General features: G+C 40.7%; 1 protein-coding gene across 6 annotated transcripts; it reads left to right on the forward strand.

Moving 5' to 3' along the window:
• The first annotated feature begins 1,802 nt into the window (after window positions 1-1,802).
• LOC117447219 (rho GTPase-activating protein 40) lies at window positions 1,803-27,435 on the forward strand. Of its 6 annotated transcripts, XR_004552206.1 has the most exons (16): window positions 9,280-9,603; window positions 12,543-12,769; window positions 14,236-14,456; window positions 15,319-15,397; window positions 16,365-16,513; window positions 17,297-17,462; window positions 17,979-18,070; window positions 18,526-18,603; window positions 20,165-20,324; window positions 21,592-21,674; window positions 22,619-22,825; window positions 23,459-23,602; window positions 23,984-24,135; window positions 24,305-24,360; window positions 24,936-25,553; window positions 25,798-27,435. XR_004552206.1 is itself a non-coding variant. In XM_034083898.2 (15 exons), the coding sequence occupies exons 2-15, from the start codon at window positions 12,562-12,564 to the stop codon at window positions 25,040-25,042; spliced, it is 1,902 nt and encodes a 633-aa protein (XP_033939789.1). In that variant the 5' UTR covers window positions 1,803-2,118; window positions 12,543-12,561; the 3' UTR covers window positions 25,043-27,435. The 6 variants fall into 6 exon arrangements, 5 of the variants coding, with proteins under 5 accessions (XP_033939789.1, XP_033939790.1, XP_033939788.1 ...); XM_034083898.2 differs by lacking the exon at window positions 9,280-9,603 and adding an exon at window positions 1,803-2,118 and having other exon boundaries at window positions 24,936-27,435; XM_034083899.2 differs by lacking the exon at window positions 9,280-9,603 and adding an exon at window positions 4,805-4,930 and having other exon boundaries at window positions 24,936-27,435.

Raw genomic sequence — 27,435 nt, forward strand, 5'->3', positions numbered from 1 at the left:
GATGTGTTGACAGTGTGAGTGATTCATTTCTAGGAGTGGAGAGAGAGCTGTTAGAAGGAAGAAGTTAATGTGATGTGTTGCTTGTGCCTATAACTCGTTGAATTAATATTGGCACAACTCATGTTAATATTCAAATTCAAGATTCAAAGGCTTTACAGCAATGACAATCTTAAGTCCTAGACTCATCCAACACACGCAAAATAAATATATATAAGACATAAAACAATAAAGCATATAAAAAACTAAGAAATAGTGCGAGAAGAAACAGAAATCAAATGAAATTGTGCAAGGGAATGTTGCAAGCATATCTTAAATGCAATGGAGATGAATGGAGCTCCATTAGTTGTTTAAAGAGATTCAAAATATGATGATCTCCCCCACCATATAGTTAAACAAGACTATAGTCGCTCAGAGAGACTGTACTTAAGCAATCAGGTGATCTGAGCTAAATGCTGACACGTCGTACTTTTAACATTCAAAGCGCAGGTTGAGGCTGAAAGAATGTGATTATTCTTACAAGTATTAGTACTCATGTTTTTGGAAAGGTGGTGCATTATCAAAGTAAGTAGTCAACCTGAGGGGAATATGAACATCTGTACCAATTTCATGGCAATCCAAGCAGACACACATATTTGTGTCAATAAATCGGATAGATTTTGAGATATTTCAAAAGGATAAGTGAACAGTTGGACCTGCTTGTGGAGCTAAAGGAAGTGTCAGAAGGTTCACCAAAGCTATTAGGCTTCATCCTCTTGGGACTGTGAATGTCTGTAAAAGATTTAATCTTAATGTTTCCCGCAGGTGTGGGGATATTTAGGTTCAGACCAATGGTGGACCAACTGAGCGGCTGTCTTTACCATCCCTTGAGCCCTGCTGCTAGCAAGGCTAAAAATAACCAACAATGTTGCATTCACACAGCTGCTACTGTGTTTAAGGAAGCTGTAATCTAAACTTCAGTCAGCTGGGGCCTTGCATGGGCATGTGCGTTTTTAAATAGTTGAAACATTGTTTAATGTGGGATTGGAGAGTCATTGACCTTGGAAGAAAAAGTCTGATGAAAGATTCTTAGCAAAAGGTGCACTTACCGGAAATTAGAAAATTGGCTGCATTTCAAAGATGATTTTACACATTGTGCTGTTATTATTCACATGTCAATGTTATTTATATTTCAAATGTGTGACAGTTGCTCTTGTGTCCAGGGACCTATCCACATTGTGCCGTTTATCAATTAGCCTACTCTAAAAACGATTCCTTAAATATGTTCTTTTTTATCTAAGACTTCATGTTTATTTAATCTCCAATTAATGTAGGTTCCATTTTTTGGAACCGCTTGATCATAAGAATATGTTCAACCAGTTTTGGTATTGTTAACAATGTTTTAACCTATTTTTGATCATTAGTGTGAGTCAGTTGGGATGATGCTTTTTCAATATTTATTTTATTTGAGGTCAAATGTAAAATTGAACATGTGCACAAAAATAAATAGGATTTTGAATGATTGCATATTACTCACATATTCTTCAACATCTTAGCCCTATCCCATCCACCTCCGAACAGGGCATTATTGGAAAAATATAGAAAAATCACAACAAATACAACAAGGTAAGTTAACTTGCAATCATCAAAAGAAGAAAGAAAATGCATTAATGAGGGGATACATTATGTAAAAACCTACAGGTCACATTCAAAGTGACAAGCCTTCAGAAAAGTAGGCTACACAAAAGGGAGTTCAACTGAAGACTTTATTATTTAATTTCATGAATGACAAGAGATCAAATACCCATTATTTGGATCCGGTGATTTCTGTTGATGCACTATTCCCTGATGTGCATTAATGTGGCCATTTTCCAGCCGGCTTTGCCAGGACATGTGTTGTTGTATGATGAGTCGCGTGGTGACGTCACCCGCAAGCAAGGTGCGGAGGATAATGTGTCCGGTGGTCAGCGGAGGAGAGCAGCCTCTCCCGTCTCATCTCTGAAGGAGAGCTTTTCTCTGGTCCTACCATCTGTTTGTTACCGCCTTTTACAACAAGGCACACCATTATTGTGCTAGCATTAAATGGAAAAAGGCTTCTGTCACGCTCAGTCGTGTCTCCTCACGTCTACGGTGTTCTCCCAGGTAAGTAAACTGGTTCCGGTGGTGCATTTCTTTGTTTCCCGTTAGCTAGCTAACCTTCACTTTTCCAAAAAGCACGACTTCTGTCATAAAAAAACACTGATGTTATTTTTTTTACAAAAGGTTGTGAGCGTTACAAACGGAAGTAAAATACACACCACGTGTGTTTTTGGTGTTTTGCCTTTGGCTTTGTGATTCTGTTCTCGGTCTGGAAGCGTTAATGGTTGCTATGGGTCTCTGTTGCTACGGGCGTGTTTTCTCTTCCTGCATGTGTTCAGCAGCAGTGTTATTGTCTACTGCACTGACAGAAATACAGCTCAAAGCAAGTGTTTGCGTAGACTTTATTGCAGTGTATGACTGTATAATGATGCGTTTACGATTGTTTTACCAGCCCCTACATTATGGGAGTTTAAAAACAGTGATAATAGGCCATGTTTAACAACCTTTTTTCACAAGGCATACGCAAAAATAAATTGTATCCAATAACTGTACAGAGCAAACCGTTTTACATTTGCAATGCACTCTGATAGACATGCTGTGAAGCAAACACTGTTTACCTCACACATACAATACCTTTAGCATTTGTTGTTGTTGTTGTTGTTGTTGTTGTTGTTGTTGTTGTTGTTGATGTTGTTACTTATCGTTTGATACATGCCAATACTAAAAGGCTTTATCTGCAATAAGCTGTACTGATGTATTGGTAATATGGCTCTTTACCTCGCACAGCATCTTTTGAATTCATGATGACTTGATACATGAGGAATACATGGGGCTACAGAATGCATTTACAATGTTTAGCATTAGCAGTCATAAGATATTACTGCTGTAATAATTAGCCTAATTTTTTGATAATACATTGTCCTATATCTTACATCAGTGTGATATAATTAACTTTCACTTCAATTAATATGTTTTATCTTGCTGTAGACATGCCATACTCTGTAAGATGGCTGCTTGCTGTGGCTTTTTAAAATGATTATATCAATAGTTTCACTTTGAATTGTTTTCATCTCACTGTCAGTAGGCTATAGTATGCATGTCCCCTCTGTGGGACGAATAAAGGTATTCTAATTCTGACAAAACACACAGCCAAAGGGGTGTTTAAGGTCAAAGGGAACACCACATGTTGTTATGATAATGAAAGGCTATATTACTTTAGGAGGAAAGTCTGTCAAACTGTGGAATCACACTCACATATATATATATATCTATATATATATAGATATATATATATATAATAATAATAATAATAATAATGAATATGTCAAAGATAAAATAACTCAAGCTAGAGAAGTGATGTGGTGAGCAAAGTTGTGTTGTGTTCTACAGATCATGTTTCAGCAATCTGCCATCATTTTGAAGATTATGTAAATGTAAATCAGTCTTACATTTATAGCTCATTTTATGGACAACATCCTCATTGCCTGTGTTATTGCTTTTCATTGTCAGTCAATGACATAATCATAAGGTACTGATTCTGTCAAAAAAGACATGACTGTGATTTACTGCATCAGAATAGTTGTATGTCACATTGTCTGTGTACAGATTATGAGCTGCTGCCATCAGACCAAAGGTGGTTATTATCTTTCTAAACTCACCAGGCCAGTATATCCTCCGTACATGAAACAATTCTGAAATACAGAAGGTCAATCTGTGTTTGTGTGTTTCAGTCAAAAGTTACGTTACTAATGCTGAGCAGTTTGTTGAATGTTATAATAGTCTCGCACAAGCTAATTAAAATGTTGCACAGTAATGAGCTTATTTAGTAACAGGCTAATTTATAGATTTAGCTCACACAAATCAAAAAACTCAACAAGAACACTAGTGACACACATGTTAACTGCAAATCACTGTAAAGTTATGTTACCCTTTGCCCAGTGACATATTTTGAATGTTGCATTGGTATGTTTTTAGGACCATATCATTGAAGCTTCTCCATTGCACTTCCCATCTGTGCTTTCAGAACAAGTTCTGCGACACCGCCCAGATGAATAAATGTGCCAAACTTTGCAGCCATAAATAATAATGAGCGGAAACACCCAGGTCGATACAGCAAAATCCTGACTGTGTATGAGATGCTTTTGACATATTGTCCTTGGTTTGTGAGGGGGAGTGTGGTCATTGCATTAAAAAACGATCGTGCATCAGCTCTATTAAATGAACTTCTGCTTTTTATGACATATTTCCATTCTCCTCTTTTGCTATTCTGTTAGCTGTACATGCATACTGAGCAAGCTGGCAGGCAACCGTGTTTTTAATTCTGTGAGTGGTGAGTGTCAGGCTCCATCATTCTGGCTGAGCAGTAGCTTGTTAGTCAAACCATCTGGAAGTGTGAATGAGTCCGGCTCAGACTGGGACACGTTTCCCCTCCTTGTTTTTACATATGAAACATTTAGCTTAGGCCAACAGTCCTAATGCAATAAAACATGGCGAAGGTTTTTTTGTCACATCTTCCTTCTCTCCTGTATTAGCTTATACCTACAGCATGTGCACTCATTTCACCTTCTCCTGTATTCCACTCCACTTTCCCCCTCCCCTTCACTCTCTGTTGCTCTACTTGTGAAGAGGTGGATGAGCTGGCTGTCACATGCCATCTGTCGGGTCATAGGTTGACACTGCATCACGTTCTCCACTCTCTTTTTCCTTTGGGCATTATCCGTGAGCGAAGGTCACAGAGGCAAGAAAGGGCTTGACTTACCAGAAAACAACAGTCAGATATGATTCAACAGAAAGGAAAGAAATGTTTGAGGAAGGATGTGGCAAGAGGGAAGTAACGGGAGAGCCGATTTGTTTGTGTTTCTGGACCTAAATCAAGGTGAGAATGAAGAGAGAGACTATTCATTGTTTTTAGGAAGTGTCAAAGAGTAGTGAGGGATACATGAGTGTGTGTAGAGAGACAGAGAGCTAGTAAGGAAGGCCACATCCTAAGAGGGATCCCTGTGGTCTTCCTAATCTGTGTTGATCTGGTTAGAGAGATACTGAGTGTAAAACGTGACTTGGCAATCTGCTAGAAAGCAGACGGACTATACTGATCAACTGTACAACACAGAGGGGCCTGTGGAAATGAAAATGTCTATTGATGTATCACTAGTTATAAACTACACAACTGGATCGATTTTTTGTTTTTCAATGGAAACAGTTTTATAGAAGAACATTTTGTGCAGAAAACGTCATCCAGGAGCTGATCAAATGTACTTTAACAGAAAATTAGGGATTCATTTTAGTGCGAATGTTTGTAAAAATACAATTAAGCAGGTATGTTTGTTTTACTGTTCAATGTTGTAGTGAGGAGGCTTCACTGACTTAGTATTGGATACAATTGAAAGTGGACCAGGGGCACAGCATCAGAGTCTCTGAACTGAAAATAACAACACTGAATTATTATCCTTTGTTTCCAGTAGATATATTTAGCTAAATATATAATTAACTTGATATTTCTGTGAGTCTTAAAAAGTAGTAGCAAAAGGTCCTTTTTAAAATCACGACATTTACAAATTGAGGGTACTTACTAAAATAATGTTTCCTTTGAGGTAACATTTATTTACAAAGTGTTCTTTCCTTGTCTTCCAAGTGGTTTTAAGAACATTTTCTGTGAACAAAGTCTAAAATGTTTCATTATCAGAATGAAACCTCTGAGTAGCTCACAATAGAGATTTCTTATAATCTAGTTTTAGAATCTAGCAGTGTTGCATAGTCTGCAACACTGCTGTGGTGCAGACTCCAATCCTTAGGGCAGAGCTCTAATAGCTCTCTTTCAACGAGTCAGATGTATTGATTTTCAATGAAATCTCACTTTCAGGTCCATTATGACGACAAGACAAACCCAACGTCTGCCTTAGCTCAGCTCTGCACCAAGTTACCTTTAGTCCACAGCCCCACCTTTGTATAAATGCAGCTGAAGGACAGTCAGACCTCAAAAGACACTTTTCTTTGTTGATCACATTTCAAAGACAAAGTTAGTTTAATCATTCTTAATAATAAAGTTAAATAAAGGATACAAAAAATTGCATTATATCAGAAAGATTTGAGGTGCAATTTAAAGTATGTTAAAAAATGTAATAGCCAGATCATCTGCACAGTATACACACTATCATTGTATTATGTTTTAGCTTTTTAAAGATGTTTCAGACTGGCTCCAACTTTGTTATCGAGGGGGTTCAGAATATAAATGCATAAAAGATTTCTAATTAGATTCTTACCCGTGTCAAACAGTGTTATTGTTTCACTTGTTTTGAGGGTTGTTTGTTGCTCTTCCTTATGTTCCTCCCTTTTTTAGTCCTGATCCGAAGTTCAAGAGCAACTGTTTCTCACTGCTGCCTTTAAAGCCTCCTGTGGACAGTGCGAGACCTGATATTCAGCTGTGCTGTAAATAAGTGACAGTAAATCAGATGACAACCATAAAGGCAAAAGAGCAGAGGTCAACCAAATCAGTAAATCAGTAAACGAATGAGTGAAGATGTTGGCACAAACACAAAGGAGGTGTTTCATGTTCCTTTGTCCCAATGGTAGAAACGATGGTCACCCAGGATTACTTTACCCAAGCAGCCGGCCAGTCAGTCAGGCATGCAGCTGCTGCGTCCTCTGCCCAATCGAGACGGACTCTTCCCTCGATCTGTGTCCCAGCCCCAGTCAGCTATTCAACCACTCAGCTCCTCTCCTGCCCGGACCCCCCACCCCTTTAAGCAGAGCTCCTTTCCTGCCCCAGGATGTGATGTAGTGACGTGCCTACCTACCAGCGGCAGTGAGACCGTCCTTGTTCTAATGTGTTTGTGCATTGAAGAGTTTACAAGGAAACAGCTTGCCAGGGGCAGGCAGCTGCTGTTTCCTTCAGCGTGCAGCAGATCTGGGGGACAACAGCAGGATGCCATGGGGGAGAAGTGGCTCGGCGGCCCTGCTGCTGCTCTCGGGCAGAGCCAACGTGAGGGCCAAGGCCAGGTAGGATCAGGCCTCTGCTGCCCCTGTGGCATGCTGGGACTAGGGGCTCACTCATGTATGGATTAAGCTCCACTATTAAGCTAAACGTGGTGCTGGACGTCCTGACAGTTTTCTTTGATGACTGTACACATTGGTTTGCTTTTTATTTGACTGGCCAGTGCAACAGTTGCATACTTTTGAGTATCTATGCTGCGTCTCTTAGTTCTTTTAGGCACTTTGATTTTCTTTCAGCGTTGAGGATTTGCTGTATCAATGGACGGATTGCATATGCTGTGACAGGGTTTGACGAGAAACTCTTTCTCCAGGCTGTGTGAGCAAACTGTTGCATTCTCTGCAAGCTAAGAGGCTTGCCATGGAATTTAGCCCAGAGGATTAAACAGTGTGTTGATTTAAACACGAGCTGCTTTTTTCCGAGTGGATTACCATGTTTCTTATCCAGGGTATGTTAGTCTGGGGTTACTTTGTGTTGTTTCCCACAGTGCTGAGAATAAACACAAGACAGCAGTTTGATATGTTGTTCATTCTTCTCTCAGAGTGGATCGTTTCCTGTTGATTCTCTGTATTAGTGTGAGGCCTGTTCAACAAGAAACAATCCCAACACTGTGACCGTTTCAGGAGTTGTTTTGTGGCTTCTTTATTACTTACTGGCATGCTAAAGAGTATTCTTAGCTGGGTTAAAACATGACAGTGCTGCTTTTGCGTCTTGAGGCAAAACAAGGGGACTTCCCCCCCTTTTCATTTGTTCTCTGAGGGTGTTCCATAGTGCGGTTGCTGACATACTTAGTTTGAGGTCATTTGAATTTAGACTATTATTTATCTGTGGAATCCTTTATTTCAGACACATTTTTACAAAGAAAGCTGAGCTGTATAACAAACTGCAGAGGTATAAGTAACTCATACGTTTCTGTTGATGTTTTAAGGAAATGTGTTCTCAACATGCATCCATCTCTGTTGAGGTGAAATGTGTGAAAATAGTCAACTTGTAGGTTTTTCTTAAGTGACCCGAGTTTCCAAACCACTGTAATATGTTTATCACATGTCTTACCAGGCATCTGCTTTTGTCTTTCCACATCCTCAGCTGACGAGAGAGATGACAAGCCAGTGATTTGGTGAGGGGTTGCCAGACCTGTTGCACTCTCGCTCTCTCGCTTCATGCTCATTCACTGAGGTCACATCAGCACTCAGATACCTGACATATTCTATTGCAACTGTTTGGGTAAGAGCTCAGGTATGAGGTCGGACTAGGATAGGTATGGATGTTGCAATATGTAGCTACCTTCTGCATGATTTGAATCAGCCTACTACTCATGAGCGTCTCACCACTAGTATGTGGCATTTCATTTGATGTTGCCGACACAACCATATAGTTACAAAAGGAAAAATCATGTGAATTGTAATAGCAACAGAAAAGCAAGGAACAAAGACCCCTTGGTGTATTGGTTCCAGTAGAGTTGTGTAGCTTTTAATTAAAGGCCACTAAAGTCAGTTTTGACTCATGTAGCCGTTGGCTTGATGGTTTATGTCAATTACCCTTTTACCTTTACCTGGACCTGAACACGTGTCATTGTTACACAGGGCTGCACGATATTGGAAAAAACTGACATTGCGATATATTTGTTCCCCCTGCGATATATATTGCGATATGAAAAAATACAGGAATTGAAGAAAAGACAGTTTTTTTTGTCTGCAAATTATCCTTTCTTGAACTTTAATGCTATACAATTGGTATTTTTTTAACGATATTTAACCGGATGAAGGATTTTAGTCATGGACTTCTGGATCTTAAGTTATCAGAGCAACAAGCTGAGCGTGCTCGGTTATCCTGCTGTGATCTGATCAATAATGGTTGTAATTGGTGGTTTGCTGTGCATGCAGAGCCTGCATGTCACTCACTCACTCAAGTACCTTTTCCTTTTGTAGCAAGCAGCAACAGAACTGTAACATGAAGTGTTTGAGTTAATTTGCCTACTTAATATCTCACGTCCTATGAAAAAATAAACGATTATCGTCACGACACGATATATCATGCAGCCCTATTGTTACAGCCCAAAGTGTTTTGACTAGTCTATAAAAGTGTCTAACCCTCTAGTTTGAACCAGATTGGATGGCCCACAGGGTGTGTCCCCTCTGGTTAGGGAGGGGACAGGTGTGAATGAAGTGTTGATGTTCAGAGAGTTGTCACTCCCTCCTGCATTCCTGATCCAGCTCCACTCTGCTCACAATCACGCGCCACACAGCTCCAAGCCTCAGTGCAGTCTTACAACAGCACACCCAGAACAGAACAGAGAACTTTGAGCAGCGATCAGATTGACACTGCACTCACATGGTGGCTAACCAACAGCACTGGATAAGGCTAGGTTTTTGTGCTGGATTGTAATTCATGGATTTCTTTAGCATTGTTGATATGAGAGGCAGAGAGGAGGTATTGGTGAGCAGTCTCGGGTCCACCATGCAGTTTCCAGGCGCCAGGTTGAACCGTTTCAGGCTCCGTCCTGCCCTCAGCCCAGCGAAGATCAGGCGCGTGAAACCTTGTTCCAGAAAGAAAAAAGACAGGTATGTGTGATGAGATGGAGCTGGATCAGAAGGATCAAATTCATAAATGTTTGGTGGAAGTTTGGGTGTTGTATATGTGGTAAAATAAAGTGTAGATGGTACACTGTGTGGTAAAATAAACATATCATTCAGAACGGATATGTGGTGGATACTGTGAAGTTTCACACATTTGTTAGATGTTGGCTATATTTTGACATGTGTCCTGATATTCTAAAGACAAACCTTCATACAATAAAGTTTTTCTTGAGCACTTTCTTGAGCAACAATTATGCTCAATTCTTTTGTCTCATGTGAGTTCTGGCTGCACCCCTTGAAGTGGATCCAGATTGCACTGCTGTGATCCAGCTGTCTGCAGACCTCTGGTCTCACAGGCTTGATGTGGTGTGTGCATAATAGTGGCAGATTGTGAGCACATGTTGTGGCTTTGTACAGATGTGTGTGGGCGATCTAGTGAGGCAGATTTTGTATTAAGATATCACGGATGATGTCAATGCTGCTTATAAGGAATGCTTCACCACATGTTCGCTCCCATTACTGACTCTAACGTAACTCTTAAGTCATTGGCTAAAGTGGAGTGCTGTTTACATAGTGGATACGATATTCTCTTTCCCTAAAACATGTTGGATCTGATGGAGATAGTTCTTCTTAACAAACATGTGAGTGTTTCCAAATGTTATTAACAGATCATATATATATAGACAGATCATAAAACGTGATGTTACATTTTAACTATGACTTATAAACTGTTTAAAAAGTAATCTTAATTGGAAAGGACTGATGGAACAGATAATTGATTAATTGTTATAGTAATTTTGTTCACTTGAAAAATGTTTGCTGATTTTAGCTACTCAGTTGTGAGGATTTTGCTTTTCTCTGTTTTTTTGTTTTTTAATCGAATATCTCTGAGTTGGGCTCTGCTGGTCCGGCTAAAGCAGCAATTTGAAAGATAAGGGTTTGCTCATATGATGGACATTCTTCCACTATCTTATGACATTTGATAGACTTAACACTTGATTTATAATTGGACAAATAGCTGATAATCGTGTTTTGTCTAGTCGGTACCGCTTGCATTCAGACACAGTCTGTACTATTGCTGATACAGTCCAGTACAGTAACTCTGTGCATCATATTTTACAATAGTCTGTGAGCATACAATGTCTGGTTCAGTTAATGTGTATGAGGACCATTTTAAGGAAGTCAACTAGTGAACAATAAAAATCTCACTAAACTGTTCTGTCACACTACATACTGCCATATGTCGGAATGTAATCATACCTGTTTAGAGAGTAAAACAATGGCATGATGACCCATTTAACTCCACAACATTTCACAGGTTATGATTAATGTAGAGGATTAATGCGATTAAAAGTAGAAACTAGGGCCTGGTATTATTAGAAAAATAACAATACTTATACTTATAAAATGACTGAGAACAATATACATGTAGTACTTTTTGTTGGACTTCATCCAATGACCATCATGAACATGGAAGCACTCACTCGTGTAAAATGCCATCATCACTCCCCATTCAAATGATTTTTAAAAATGTGTATATATGTGTAATACACCAAAGTATGTATGGGCTGTAGCTGTTGCAGTAGTGGTCCAATACAAGTCACAGGAAATGCATGTATCCTTGGTGATTGGCTGTAAGCAAAACCAGACCAATCGTATTTCTTTCTTGATAAATCTCGCTTGAAGACCCACTTATTCTCCCGTGCGTTTGCAGACCACCTATAAGACATTTCAGTCTGTGCTTTTAAATTGGGGTTTTATTTTGTTGTTACGTCTCGTATGAGAGTTTCCAGTGTGGCTTTAAGTATGGTTTTATTTTCCTGTGTTTTACATTTGTTTCATTTATTTATTGATGAACAGCACTCTGTTGTTTTTAAAAGTGCTATAGAAATACAGTTGGATTGGATAGATATGGTTACAAAAAGGAAGAATGCAGGTATTGTTTTATTGCCTACGTTTTGATACTACTTGGCACTGGATTATTCCGGTCCAGCACTGATACCCATTTCTGAGTGAAACTCACAACTTCTGACATCACAGGCCCCCCACCCCCGTCTCTACTCTGTGATGTCATGAAACTGGTTTCACACACCAAAGCACTGATGTGGAACAAATCTGATCTGCGTTGCTGTGTTTATTAATACTTTCTTGATTAGCTTTTTGCTTCACATCTGAAAGTATGACGGGTATGTTCTCATACATCTAACTATACACTCATGTTGCCATGATACGCCATCTGGCATTCCTCAGATATGGAAGTGTGGTTTGGTATGTCTCTTGATATTCGCTGACTGGAGGAATGTGACTGGACCGCACACTGATGGAGTGACTCAGCTGACCACTTCCTGTGTCTGTGATCAACAAAATCACATTTTAGTGCCCGAGGATAAGAGGCTGCCTGCAGCTGAGTGTGTCCCATTGGTGTCAGAGAACAGTCCCCTCTGTTGTTGAGTCATGCTGAGCGATTTCTGGCTGCATTTCTGCTGTTTGCGTTCGGTAAAGAATCTCACATGATTTATGATTTACTCTCCTGAAATTGTTCTGTGCATGTTTTCTGTTCTATTGTGAGTGGGTGGGTCTCAGCCATGTGTCTGTTTCAGCACAAAAAGGGGTGTGACCAACAGGATCTCACATTGTAACAGTGACATCTAGTGGATATGCAGGGAACTGTGCCTCCAGGCTGTATTTTTCAAGAACAATAGAGACCCCCCTTTGTGTCCGCTCTCGCCGTCTCTCCTCGCTCCGGCCCTCCCTCCATCCCGCTCCTTTTGTGTCTCCATCTCTCTGGGTTCCCCCGGCTGATTCATCCTCCCCGCGTCGCTCCAGTGTCTATTCCTCCTGTGTTTGTATGCGTCTTTGTGTCTCTGCTCGTTGGTTTGCATGCATGCGTGCAATTTCTTTACGTGTGTGTATGTCTGCAACAGAAATCCCAGCCCCACCGAGATGAGCGTGGAGCCCTGGGCCAGCCCGCAGGACCAGGCAGCCGCTGAGCACCCTTACAGCACCTCGCACACAGCATCCTCCGAGGACCAGGAGCAGCACCCCGACAAACTGTGCCTGGACTCGTTCTGGAGTGAGGTGGAGACCATCCGACAGGGGAGTGGCTACACAGACCTCGAATGCTCCAGGAGAGACTCCAGACAGTCAGAAGGTACATCCTGATAATCCTGTGCTGAAAGATGAAGAACAGATAGTGAGAGATGAGATAGACGTCATGAGTTCATGTTTTTAGAATTACAAAGCATCAGTTTTCAGCACAGCTGCTGCTGAGGTCCTCCATGGCAACGTATCAGGTTTCCCTCCTGCAGCAAAGAAGTGCTCATCACCATGACAACACTATCAAACACTTTGTGGCAGGGGTTGTTTTATCTGCAGACTAATGAGTAAATCCTCTGAAGTCTGCATTTTGCATCTGTTAGCATGTCCCATTATTTAGTTTCAAGATTACATTATTTTATTGTCTTCCTACATACGTTTTACAACTTAGCAACTACTCTATTTAGTGCCACAAGCTCTTCATGCAACACATTCTTGGTTTCATTTTAAGTGTTTACTCATCTGAGATTTATTCATTTCTAAAGACTGATTAGTTGTTACTAAAAAGCTACATTAAGTTCCCAGTGTAACTGCTGTGTATATCTGAATTAACTCATAATGCTAGCATAAGATTACTTGCAGATTCCCCGTTTACATTGAACAATTAAAATGATGAGGCTAATTGTGGTTGACAGATCTGAGCTAACACTTGATCAAAATGCGTTAAAATAATATTCCCACTTCACCAAAATATAACAACATGCCTCAAAATACAAAACGTTATGCCACATTTTGCTAAATAGTCAGAATACAATATTAAACCATCACTAATATCACACTTCTTACTAGGGCTGCTCGATTGTGGCAAAAATCATAATCTCGATTATTTGGGTCAATAATTGTAATTGCGATTATTAAATGCGATTACTCATTGACTTTGAGAAGTATGTTTTTAACAGTTGATTACCCTGAACTTTAAGTATAATTAAACTGAAGAAAAAAAGGATTTATTATAATAATAAAAAAATAATCGTTTTATTTCGATTACGTTGTTTTCGTAAGAATAGAATAGAATAGAATATATCTTTATTGTCATCACACATCAGTGCAACGAAATCGTTGCAAGCCATAATCACGATTAAAATACGATTAATTGAGCAGCCCTACTTCTTACTCTGAAACACCTATTTGTCCAACAATGCAGACACAAATAAAATGATTACTTTTACAAAAGGCAGGCAGTTAAGTCACATCTATTGTGTAAAATATTATAAAATATTATATTTGATAGTTATGCTACAGCGACTTCCTGTTTACACGCTTTGGATTGGACTGTGCTACAGAGGTATCCTAGCAGATTGATACATTACTAAAGTCTTAACTAGCTAAGACATTTCCTTGAAAATATTTCTTCGTACAAGTATTACTTGTTTGAAACTAGTAATTAGATACTACAAACTGAGAGACTTTATGCACAAATCCATTCTAGTCATGTAGTCAAAATGTAAATTAGCATTATATGTACGTGTTTTCATCATCCCGGTGTATTGACATGTGGTCTGTGTGTTCTCTGTGTCTCAGAAGGCGAACAGGAGGAGCAGTGGTTGGTCGATGCTGGTTTGTCGACCCTCATCAGCGAGGACAGCGAGGATGTAGACAACGCGGTGCTGCTGTCCACTCTGACCCGGACCCAGGCCGAGGCCGTCCAGCGGCGCCTGGACTCCTACACGCTGTCCCTCCGCAAGAGGAACAAACCGGCCCCTCGAGACGTCCGCGACATCTTCAACCCCTCCATCTCCAAGGTCAGGACTTTGAAACACCTTTTTAAAAAACGATTTGAATCACTAAATGCACCGCAACCTCTGGTATCCTGCTGTTGGAGGAACTGTCGATGCCTTCAAATGAAAAAAATGGCACTTCATGCTTTTCATTCATGGGGTCCTTAAGATGAAAGCAGTATTGAATGGTTAGTCACATTCATACATTTGCTTTATGAACTACATGTGGATTTTACACTAAGCTCCTCTTGATATCAATACATTATAAAATGGTTGCCTGCATTTCCAGGATTGCTGTTATTCTGTCACACAAGTTGACAGCAAGCTCTGCTCTCTGAGTCAAAGCTGCATGCATTGAAATCTAAAATAGCCACTCCCCCGGTGACTGTCAGGACTCTGCTGGGCTGTCTTGTTCCATGCAGAGGAGCTGACCTGTGACCATGAAGGCAAATCACATGTAAAGGCCATGCTTTGTCCCGCCTGTCTGTCTGAGCTGTCCTGAGAGAGAACACTGCTCCTCTGATCCTTATCTGCCCCTTATCAAAGGAAACACTCGCTCCATCCGCTCAGTGGACACTATGAAACACCAAGGCTATTCCCACTGGTAGAGAACATATTACAGGAGTGATTTTCTTTTTACTAAAGTTGTTCCTTAGAGTCTTGTATGTCTGTACACAAGACATAGGAGGAGATTGAACCCACCACAATTGCTTTAACAATTTATTGGAGAGTTTTGTATCTAATCTGGATCCCGGGTCCAAGGTTAGAGGGTTCCCTATGCTGTAAACCGTTTCTGGAGCCCCTTCAGGCACATTTGTGATTTGTAATCTTTGGTTATATGATTAGAATTGGACTTGACGTTTTATTAAATTCTTTCTTTCACCAGACCCGTTTGCCTGATTCCCATCATAGTGAAGACTCTGCCCACAACAGCATGGCATCACTTCCCAAATCACCTTTATCAGGTAAGAGCTACACACAGTAGTACTATTACAGTAAGCCAAATGTATACAAGTTACTTAACCTCTTGAGCCCTGGGCCCTAACCTTAACCCTCGAAAATGACAAGCCTAGAATGAATGAGTATATCTTCACTTCTAAAAGGGGTTTATGAATAACCTTTTGTATCAAAGCAATGATACACCTGTGAGTTGGCTGTGTCAGAATCAATATAGATGTTGCTGTGTCAGTCAATTCAGGGTCAGGGTTGAACCCTGAACCTGACCCCGGGGGCAATAGGGCTCAACAGGTTAAGGGAAAAACAAAGAACTGAAAGTACACTCAAAGCACAAACAGCAATAGCTACAATTGTTGTGATAATGTTATTGATAAAAACAAGGTTTTATAACTTAATAACTGCTAGATTTGATGAAGGAATGCAAGTACAGAAGTAATTCTACTTCAGTTGATTCTTTTGTATGCCCCTTTATGCTTCTACTCCACTACATTTCAGAAGGATATATATGTAAATATTGCACTTTTGACATAACTACTGGACACTTGTCAAACATCAATGTTTTTAAAAGTATTACGGTGTTGTACTTCTACAAAATGAAGAGGGGAACTATCTTTAGGGAAATAACTGATTTTCTCTGCTTTCTTGGAGTTAGAGGCAGAAAAATCTCTGAATCTAATTCAGTTGTTTATGTTTTAACTATAAAAACATGCTATCTCTAAACAACAAAGATACACATGTTATGTTCAGTAACGAAAGTGCCATACTATGACAAATGCCAAAGTAATAAGAGACGCAAGTTAGGAATTTGGTCCCACCTCCTAATGTTTTGTCCTCTTATTTTGGTAGATAAAAGATAAAGAGAGCGTGTGGGTACATTTCCTCATATTTGTTTTTCTTCCTCTATTTCCCTTCCGACCGTGCATCAAATTCATCTCCATGAACAAATAGACTTAAGCTTGTTTGTTTCCCGCTCAGCTGTCCCGACGGAGCATCAGCGAGGCGCTCCTAAAGAGGAGTTCTTCATCACCGACGTGGCTTACTGCGAACAGGCCGTCATCTTCCTCAAACAGGCCAGCCTGCCGCAGAACAACAGCCAGCGCAGGAAAGAGGATTGCACCCTGCCTGTAAGCACCGAGCCCCTCTCCCCTCGCCTACTCATGACTGGAAAACTGTGCAAAGTTTGAAAGTGTCATTTCAAATAGGGAACTTTGTAAACATCCCATTGACATCATGAAATAGGAAGACAATTGGGGCAAAAGGGGAAATAGCGTTCCAACTGTGTATTTTCTGCATTCAATGACTGTGGCGGGTGTGATATTGACAGAAAACAGGACATGAAAGTAATTGCACAGCTTATGGAAAGGGAAGGCACATAAATGTTGAATAATAACCCCTATTAACAGTTTGTCTTTTTTGTGAACCGCGGTGGATTCATCTCTGATGAAGGAAGACAAATAATCTCAGTCATTTCGAGCTTTAGCTTCACAGAAACCGCAGAACATGTGAGCCTCAGTTCGGATCTAAATACGTTGGGTTTTGGGTCTTTTCATGTAAACCTGTTAATTCACACAGTATTGTTATTGTAAGCCAATCTACCCCGCTGTTAGTTAGATAACAGGGTTACGCAGAATAAATGAATAAAGGGATTAGCTCAAAACAAAAGAAGAGTTGTTGTGTCACAGAGTCCAAGCGATTTATTTATTTCAGGGTAAATTAATTTCATCAGTGAAAGGGAAAGAGAGTTGTAATCAGGCAAAGGACTGATTTTATTACATTGAGTATTATGTAGAGGATTTGACACTGTTGCCATTTTCTTCCCATTCTCTCTCTTTCTGCTTTGTCCTCTTCACCTCCACTTCATCTCCAATCCTCCTCTCCTCACTTCTCTCTGCCTCTCACCTTCTCAGCGGGTGATCTGCCCCAAGTGCCGTCTCGGAGTGACTCGTGTTCAGGATCTGTCGCACTCTGACATGAAGAAGGTGCGTCAGTTGGCTCTCATCGACATGACAGCGCTGTGCGACCTCTTAGAGCTGGAGGTCAAAAGGCAAAAAAACAGCAAGAGGAAAAACACAGGTATGAAAGCACTCACATACACATGAAGGGAGCACGATACACACACACACACACACATACACACACACACACACACACACACATACAAGGACAAAAATGCTGCAGACGGCTCATATTTATTGTTGTGACGATACAATAATAATTATGTGCAGTTGTTCTAATATGTTCTCTTTAATTGTTAGCCAATGACATCAAAGGAAAACAATGACTCAAAATGGCACCTGGTTATCGCCAGCTTGAGCTTCACACAAACTGTCAAGTGTCAAATCTGCAGAGACCTCCTCCAGTTTCCTGCATTCTTTGAATCTATTTAAAGCTCATGCCTCTTTACTAAATATTTTAGTAGTTCTTCTCTCTACCATAAACTATAGGAACATGTTCTGCTCCAACACATCTATCAGCCACGCTGCAGCTTCTGCATGTCGGCATGCTCACACACAGCATTACACACACAACTTTGGCTAAATGTCAACGTAAAGCAGAGAACAATGAAATGACACGTTGTGTGTTTCACAGAGAGCCCGCTGTACGGGGTGCCGCTGGCCACGCTGCTGGAAAACGATCAGAAAATGAAGCCAAACACCTCAATTCCTCTCTACATGCAAGCGGTAAGAACCTGAAGTGCTTCTGACCTTGAAAATAAATCAAACAAGGACGATGGGTTTCTATATGAACGTATTTGTTTTAGATACCATCTGTGCTGTGTACTGTATGTGGGCTTGACTTGTTAGTTTAGTATTTAATCCAAACAACCTCTGAAATCATTAGTGTTTTTGAATGTGCCCATATCGGATATAGATCTGGTCTGACAGGTGCATCTTTTTTTTATTCACATGCTCAACATGTGTTCAGCACATATTTGGTTTTGTTGAACCTGCAAACAGTGTCTTTAGAGATAAGCAGATCAAAACAACCTCAGTGTCCTCTGAATGTGAACATCTTTGACCACACCCTGCGTGTAGCAGCAGTTACTGAGAATAACCAGCAGAGGTGAGCGTGAGATGCGTATCCGCTGCTGCCTGGCTGTAATGTCTCTTTCTCTTTCCTCTCTCTCCCTCTGCAGTTGTTGTCGTTTTTGGAGAAGAAGGGCGTTGATTCGGAGGGCATCCTGCGGGTTCCAGGATCTCAGTCCAGAATCAAGGTACAACATTTGGATCCACATACAGTCACAAATACTGACACTGCACCACATTATTTCCTCAAAATGGTTTCCTTTTACACTTTTTAGTTATGTAATGTCCAAAGCAAATATATTAAATGATGTTTTATGACCTAAAGGGGGGCAAATATATCAGAAATGTTAAATGTCAGAAGTGGTTGAACAGAAAACCAAGCAGCTTCTCTCAGTTTAACTATAGATGACATTTAGAAGTCCAATGAGACTTAATCAATAAAGGTTTGTCCAGCTGTTGCTGCCAGAGTCACCTTCTCATGCTGTAATTAATTCACCCAAAGCACAGTTGACGGTGAATCAATTCAACTGAAGCAGACAGAAGAGGGCGCCATTTAGCAAATTGGAACAAATCACTGGGACCAAATCCATCACGTACCTGTGGCAGATTATACATTAGACAGAAAAGATAATGAGAGAGAATTTATCATTTTGATATTTCATTCTTAAATGTTTATGGTTATATAAGTGGACCAAAATAAGACATACAAATAGTCATATTCTACCACCCTCAGCATATTTCTAACTCAAAATCCGGCCTAAACCATCGAAGTATTTCCATAAAAGGCTGAAAAAAGGAATCAGAAACTGAAGATGATATTTCTTATAAACACTTTCATACATGTAAGGCACAAATAGAGACTGATAACAGTGTCAGTTAATTACTATAATTCAAAATGAATGTCACTGAAAATGCAACATTTACAAAAGCTACTATTTACCATTCGCTTGAAAACCTTGGTCCATTCAGAAGTTGCATTTTCTAAAAGGTTTACATGAAGGCCTCGCAAAGGAGTCGCAAATCCTTTAAAACAAGCAAATTGTGACGGGGTTCTATTTCTCCGTTCAAAACATGGCTTAGTCGGTTGTTTAAGCTCCAAAAACACTTTATTTATATCAGCAACAAAACAAAAAAACGGAACCAGCACAATTTAAACAGAATAAATAAATCCAAAACAGGCCGTCCTGCACTCATCAGAGTAAACATGCTCCGGTGTTGCCTTCTCTGCAACCATCTCCTGAACATGTCCCAGCTGTTGCCTTCATTGCAACATTCTTCTGAGTTCCCCCTCCAGGGCCAAAACCGTCCATTTTGAGCTCATAGCTCCTCCCACAGGCTTACCGTCAACAGGTGACGCAATTACCTCAAACCACATTGTCAACATAAAATAATCCGACCCAAACATAAACAGGTTAACCACCTCTTAACATAATCATTTAACAAATTAACAAATTAACAAATGCACAATAAATAATAAATTGCATGGTTTATTTTTATATAGAGCAGGAAATGTTTGGTGTGTGACTGTGTGTGTCGGCTGTCAGTGGCGGAGTCAGTCACTCTGTGACCCGCTCCGTCACACAAATATTTTCAACAAACAAGTCAAACAAAAAATGGTCAAGTAAATAAAAAGCGTTGAACAAAGTCACTGATAATAAATTCACTGATATGTCTGGTAATGTCTGTAACTCTGCACTGACTCTTTGTGTTGTTGCGTTCTGAAAGCCTCTCGTTGTTGTCTACCTGCAGATGCTGCAGCAGAACTTGGAGACAAACTTCTACTCGGGGCAGGTCAGCTGGGACGATGTGAGTCCCAACGACGCCGCCGCGCTGCTCAAGAAGTTCATCCGGGAACTGCCCGCCCCGCTGCTCACCCCCGAGTACCTCAACACCTTCAGTGCCGTCAGAGGTCAGTGTGCAACATTCGGAGTCTCGTCAGATGTATATACAGTGTAAGGCTTGAATAGAAAGCGTTGTGTCACACTAACACACCCATACTATGTTTGTCCATTTGGGTGAGGCTGTTACAATTGCGAGACGTCTGTCGTTTGTATTAAAAGTATGTTTGTGTATTATTTTTTAAGTTTCAGTTTCACTTAAATGGAAAGAGGTACACTTACATACCTTTAATTCACTTTATTAGTTAGATGAAATAAGATACTGATTAATGGGGCTCCAGTTACTCAATGTTTTATATAAAAAACAAGTCTGAATTTAGCCATGCTCGCTTAATACAGCTGTGTCTGCCCTGCAATTATTTTTGTAGCCAACTATTGTTTACTTTGTGATTGTGACATTTCACTTTTACTATACTTAAAGTGTAAAGTAAATTAAGAACGTCTATAACAATAATGACAAGCCCTGTTATGGATCATAAATTACATCAGTAAGCAGAAGGGTGTGTATCTGACTGTATTGAGCATGTGTTTACTTTTCTGGCAAGTTGCATTTACTGTACAAGTCAGTCATACCTCTTTTCTTTTTCTACAAGATTTCATAAATCACCTGCCCATTTCTCCAAGAGAGTCAGTTCACATTATAGTTACCTCTGTAGCTTCTTCAGCCCAATGCTTCACCCGTTCTGCTTCTGAACCCAACATTAAGATCAACAGACTGATAGCCTTTGCAGAGGCGTCCCCACACTGTGACAAAGCAGCTGTCAAAGATGTGCTATTTTCACAATAGTCTCATCTTAATATAAGAATGGACTCATATTAATATGATCTGATTGATGACTCACTGATGTTTAGTTTGTGAGGAGAATCAGCGCAAAGTGATAAATGACTTTTGACCACAGAGACATAAGCTAACAAACCTAATGGCCACCTGTCACAATGTCATTAATCTAAAGATATCCCATTACTCTTACACACACAGAGGAAATGAAGTGTGTGTGTGTGTGTGTGTGTGTGTGTGTGTGTGTGTGTGTGTGTGTGTGTGTGTGTGTGTGTGTGTGTGTGTGTGTGTGTGTGTGTGTGTGTGTGTGTGTGTGTGTGTGTGTGTGTGTGTGTGTGTGTGTGTGTGTGTGTGTGTGTGTGTGTGTGTGTGTGTGTGTGTGTGTGTGTGTGTGTGTGTGTGTGTGTGTGTGTGTGTGTGTGTGTGTGTGTGTGTGTGTGTGTGTGTGTGTGTGTGTGTGTGTGTTAAACCCGTCTTACCTTTGCTGCCTCCTCCTACAGACGTCACAGAGCTTAGGCAGAAACTCCACATGTTGAACCTGCTCATCCTGCTGCTGCCTGAGCCCAACAGGGACACATTAAAGGTACACACACACACACACACACACACACACACACACACACACACACACACACACACACACACACACACACACACAGAACTAACATTTTAGTGAGTATTTCTACAGTGTGGTATTGCTACATTTTTACTTGAGTAAAGTAATTCCTCCACTATGCAAACACAAAGATTTTCAAGTGTTAGAAACTTCACACAGGCATTTTTACGGAATCTATAAATGACCCCAAAAGAGCAAAGTAACATCATGTATTCTTCACAATCACTTTTCCTAGCTGAAATTCATCTCAATGTAGCTCCTTCTTTATGAAAGCCGACAGGACCAAAGTCCTGTTTTGATCATGCACATCCACAGTTTAATCCACATTTGAAACCCTCCGCTCTGTTATGTAATGGATTGCATTAACCATGACTCACTTTCACCGACACAAGTGAGCAGTCAGCTCTGCTTATAGCATCCAGGAGCTTTAAACCCACCTGAACTCATTACTTTGACTCCAGTGGAGGCAGCTGTGCATTAACATACTTCTCAGTAGAGATACAGATTATTCATTCAATGTGACAGCTCGCTTCACGCCATGTTGTGCCTCATTGTAGGTTGCCTTTTCAAGATTTACACAATAGGCCTCATGCAGCTTTTCTTAACATTTCTCTTAATTTTCTTTTTTTAAGACATGTGCTGAATGCATTTATCCTAAATTGGAAGTCTGTGGCTAAATGTTTTATTATTAGCATAGGTAACGCACTAGAAAGAATTTATAAAAGCAGGCGTTGTGCCGTGTGCAGTGTGTGTCAGTAATAAATACTAAAATAAGAAACCATAACAAAAAGTTTAGAATTCAATTTTCTGTGGAGAATGAGTGAGTGTAGTTCAACATCCAGGTTAAACATGTAATATGATAACATATTGCCTTTTGTTTCACAACCTGTCTCTGTCCGTGTGTCCCTCAGGCCCTGCTGGAGTTCCTCAGCAAGGTGGTCTCCAGGGAGAGGAAGAACAGGATGAACCTCTGGGCAGTAGCCACCATCATGGCTCCCAACCTCTTCCTCCACAAGGCCATCCCCAGCAGGCTGACGGAGGGCGCGGAGAAAGGACACGCAGAGAAGGCCGCTGACGTCATGAGGCTCCTCATTCGCTACCAGGACCTGCTCTGGACGGTAGGGCCGCACACATGTTCAACCTTAAACTGTGGAAGAATTTGATAAAAAAGGGGATTTATTCATTCAGTTTGCACTTATGCTCATAACCACATTTTCTGTGAAGTTAGGACGGTTTCTTAGTTAATAAAGATCCAAGACTCTTCACACTAACTTGCCATTTCATAGCCCTGTTGTCTGGCAATTTGGAAATGAAATTTCAGCCAAAGCTGTAGATTTGGTTCATTATTAGGGTTCTCACAGCCCAGGTGTTCACAGCCATCGAATGCAAAAAAGCTTGATTATTTCAATAGCCTCCATACACTCCCAACCTACCTCGTATTTATCTTTTTATTTACTTATCTGTCTTTATTTATTATTTTATTTATTTATTATTTATATACTGTTTTCTCTTTTAACAGGGAATCAATGTGCTTCTTTGATTCAAATTGTATCTCTGGGTTTTCAAGGTAGGGGTTTTGAGTGGCGACGGTTAGTTAGTTTCATGAATAGTTCCATCAGTAATGGAAGGAAGACCATTGTCTCAATTGTGCCCTCTATGATTGTCCTTCAATAAAGAAACATTGATTTAAAAAAAGAAAGGCAAAGAAAGCCCACAAAATAATGTTGCGTCATGTTCCCCTTTCTCTTCAGATTCCTAACTTCCTCATGAGCCAGGTGCGTAAGCTGAATGAAAACAGTAACCGGCGTTACCAGTTCTACGATCGCCGAATCAAGAACCTTCTGAGGAAGATCCACACAGACAGCCGAGACAAAACGGATAAGAACACGTCAGAGGTGAGCGGCTTCATTCTGTCCTTCAAATGTAACATGGTGTTCGGTGTTTAGATGCTACTACGATTTTTTCATAGATTCAAAGGTTTTACGGTCATATGCACAAAGCTACAGTGTAGAAATGGCAATGAAAATATTCTGACCTGAGCTCCTCCAGAAATGCAACATATATCATAAAATACAAAATAAAAAGTAGTGCAAAAAGTCTATATACATCATAATAGAATGTGATATGTACAAGAACAGAATATTAAATTAAGACAAAATTAAATTCGGTTATTGCGGTGATAACTTTTTATATAAATGAGTAGATTGCAAGATGAATATATATATACACTTACTATACAATGAATAATATTTATTAACTGCTGTTTCCCTTTACAGCTGTGTCGTACGGTGAAGATCCAGCTCGGGGATCTGGTGAGCGGCACCTTGGAGTATCAACTCAACATCAACTCTCGAGCCTCAGACTTGCTCACACAGTTTCAGCGCCAATCCCTCCGCAGCCCTGACAACGGGAAGGGCAAAATGAGAAGGTACGATTCTGCCCGTTTAAATGAATACATGCTGATGATGTCACGTAGTGTGCACAGCAGTTGAGTTTAAGAGTTTTGTCGTAGTCTGTTGTCACCTGACGTATATGTCCTTTTAGAAAGACATGTCCTTCATGAATAGACGGATGTTACACATGTTTTGTCTCAACAGAAACGGCTCTGTGGCGTATCCGGACTGCGCCCTGTTCGAAGTGGGAGGGAACATTGGTGAGTTGGACGTGGCTGCAGTGTTTCTGCATTTGCATGTCTTTCTGCTCGTTTAACTGATGAGGGTAGCAAGGTGTTACGTAATGAAGTGTGCAAACGGCAAAGAGACACGAGCAGTGCATCTCCAGTTATCAGAGCAGACAAATGCTCATTACACACATGTCTGCGCTCACAGGAGAGCTGTCACACTGAACACAGAAGAGAACATGTGTTTATGCAGATCAGTTTTGTGATATGAAACTTCTGAATTTAAACATTCGTATCTGTGGTTATTGGCTTACTGTTTAAATCAAACGCCAGTCTTGAATTGATAAAAGTGTTGAAAAATGTAACAATTTATTGAATAGTTGAAAAAGAAATTTGAATAATAATTCCAAGAATCTCTCAGGATAGGTATCAAACAAACTTTAAATGTCCATTTGTACCCTATTCGATGAATTGAGACAATATTCTGCAGATTTATCGATGTTGAAAATAATCTTTAATTGTAGCCGTTTAAAATCAACCTTATGTAATATATATTTTAACATTCAAACATCGAGGGCTTCTACTCATGTGTGTGTGTGTTTCTGCAGGTGAGCACTGCCTGGATCCCGACACACACCTTCTGGATCTGTTCAACAGTAACTCAGGAGGAGAGTGGGTCATCAAGCTAAAGCCCAACGCAGGCCGAGGGCTGTGAAGGACGGACAGATCGGGCAACAGCTCGCCAAATCAAAGGACACAGGCATAGCCTAAAAAAAAATCCACGCAGCCCTCTCCTCTTGTCATTTTCATCCTGGGAGCAACACGAGAAAGCAGAGAGATGGAGAATCTGCCAGGAGCAGAAAGAACTGTCTATGAACACACTTTGCTCTCTTTCTCTCCCCCTCCGCCTTTCTCTATCTCTCCATTTTCCTCCTCTTTTCCTCGCTTCGCTCCATCACTCCTCTCCTGCGTTACCACGGCGCTGCGAGCAGAAAGCGGTTGACGCGACTCATTACTTCCGACAGAGAACCTGCTGCATAGAAAAGAGAGGAGGGCAGTTTGGTTCGCCATCTTTTCTCCCGAGCAATCATCCCCAACCATGAGGAGCAGATGGGGGTGCAGAGCTCCCCCCCCCCCCCCACCTCTCAGGCCAGACCGACACATCGTGTTTTAGAAACCTGGGTTTTTCTTCATCAGTGTTTGGAACAAGCTGAAACAGGATTCAGGTGCTTAACAACCATATTCTTTGGTATAATGGTGTCTATAATCTTGCCACTTGACAGTATGTTTTCAAAAATAATTATACAGGAGAAAACAACATTTATTGTGAGATTCATTCTAGACTTAAACTCTTTCTCTTAGCCCTCCTTCAGAAACCAGGTTTCTTGTTTACTTGGCGTTAGAGAAATTAGATGAATGGAAAAATCTGACTGTATCATGGTCAATTGATTGATATCATTCCGAATATAGGTCTCCGATGTGTAAGAAAACAGTTACCAACACCTTCAACGTCCCCGCTGACCGCCTTCAGGCCGGACACTTTGTCTCAAAGTAAACAAAGACGGAGGATTACTCTGTTCTATATCTGTGCCATTCAAAGAGACGACGATGAACTGATATCTTCTTATCTGTGAAACCTGCCATCTCCTGGGCCTTATGAAAAAAATCCATGGACTTCCAAGGCCCCCTGACCTGTAAGGAACAATGCTCAAAGAGACATTTCCTTTTTTTTATATACCAAGGGATTTGGTGTCACGACCTCAAGGACAGTTATTGCACCTCTAAAGGGAGAAAATGACCCACAGTGAAGCTGGTCTTCAGTTTAAACACATGAATGGAGCCAAAAGTGCTGAAGTGACTCTTTGGGGGTAAACTGGAATTATTCTTGTTATTTATATGAATGTAATGCCATTGTTGCTTCTGTATTTGATGAGTATTCTGTAGGCTAGAGAGGCTGTAGGAAGTTGCTGCACTCAGTGTAACAGTATGTTGTGTGAAGTGACCCATACTCAGTGTGGGAATGTGCAGTGTTCTTGTACATCTCGAAGCTGAGATGTGTTTTTGTATGGATCTCTTTACAGTATTGTATGATTAATGTCATGTGTAAATATCCATTCATACACCGGTGTGAAGAAGTACTGAAGTCTCTGTCTTTATCGTGGAGCAAATGAACGTGTTTTACATTTTTAGCGCCGATCGTCAGATGTGAATCATTTGCTCCTCGCAGTCGGAGCCATGTTGAAGCTCGGCGGCCATTTTGTGGGAAGTGCATCGCACTCTCTGCTCAATAAATGGCGTAATGACAGCGGGCCCTGCACCAACATCTATCAACACCCTCTGCTCCATCTCTGTCACCTCCCAATAATGGCCCATAATGGCGGTGCGGTGCATGCATCAGAAACATGCCGAGCAATCACATTTCTCTGATAAAGGAGGAGGTAATAAATGGCTGTTATAAATTCTGTTGCCCCCCTGGACTCGATGACAGCAGCCGTGTGTGCGTGTGCGTGTGCGTGTGCGTGTGTGTGTGTGTGTGTGTGTGTGTGTGTGTGATGAGCTTCATTACACAAGTCCAATTGGCCTGTCCCAGGGTCCCAGCACAGTTCAGTGCCTCGGCACAAAGCGAGCTGATGGAACTGCCTTCTGCTGACAATCAGGAGAACTAGGTCACCTCTGAGGCAGCATCCCAGAGGGCCCCCAGGAGCCAGGCACACGGGCACCTATTGTGTAAACACACATGACAACACACAACATGATGTGGAGTCACCAAAAACAGGGGGCTCAAGGTCACACACTGCACCGATTCTCTGTTGTGTTTGTATATACTGTATGTGTTTGTGTGTGAGAGAATGAAGAGGCAGATATCTCTGAAACAGTGTTATCTATCTGATCACCCATGGAGACTAAATGATGGACAGTTACAGGAACATCTGTGAGCCTCTCCTCATCTTCATCATGGTGAAGATTTTAGACGTCAGGCAGCAGACGGCAGAATGTATATTTATGTCCTTTACACAAGTTATTGTTTTTACTACTTCTGTGAAAATAGTCTTTGCTGTAGAAAGAAACACTTTTGAAAAATGTTTTTGTCAATAAATGTGAATCTAA

This window comes from Pseudochaenichthys georgianus, chromosome 5 (assembly GCF_902827115.2).
Source record: "Pseudochaenichthys georgianus chromosome 5, fPseGeo1.2, whole genome shotgun sequence".
Lineage (NCBI taxonomy): Eukaryota > Metazoa > Chordata > Actinopteri > Perciformes > Channichthyidae > Pseudochaenichthys > Pseudochaenichthys georgianus.

Excerpts from the sequence above, each read along its gene's own strand:
- LOC117447219 (XM_034083896.1), top strand. The coding sequence starts at position 9,431 with ATGGATTTCTTTAGCATTGTTGATATGAGAGGCAGAGAGGAGGTATTG. Across the intron at positions 12,770-14,235 it reads AGACTCCAGACAGTCAGAAG|AAGGCGAACAGGAGGAGCAG; the intron begins GTACATCCTGAT and ends TCTGTGTCTCAG. Across the intron at positions 22,826-23,458 it reads ACCAGGACCTGCTCTGGACG|ATTCCTAACTTCCTCATGAG; the intron begins GTAGGGCCGCAC and ends CTTTCTCTTCAG.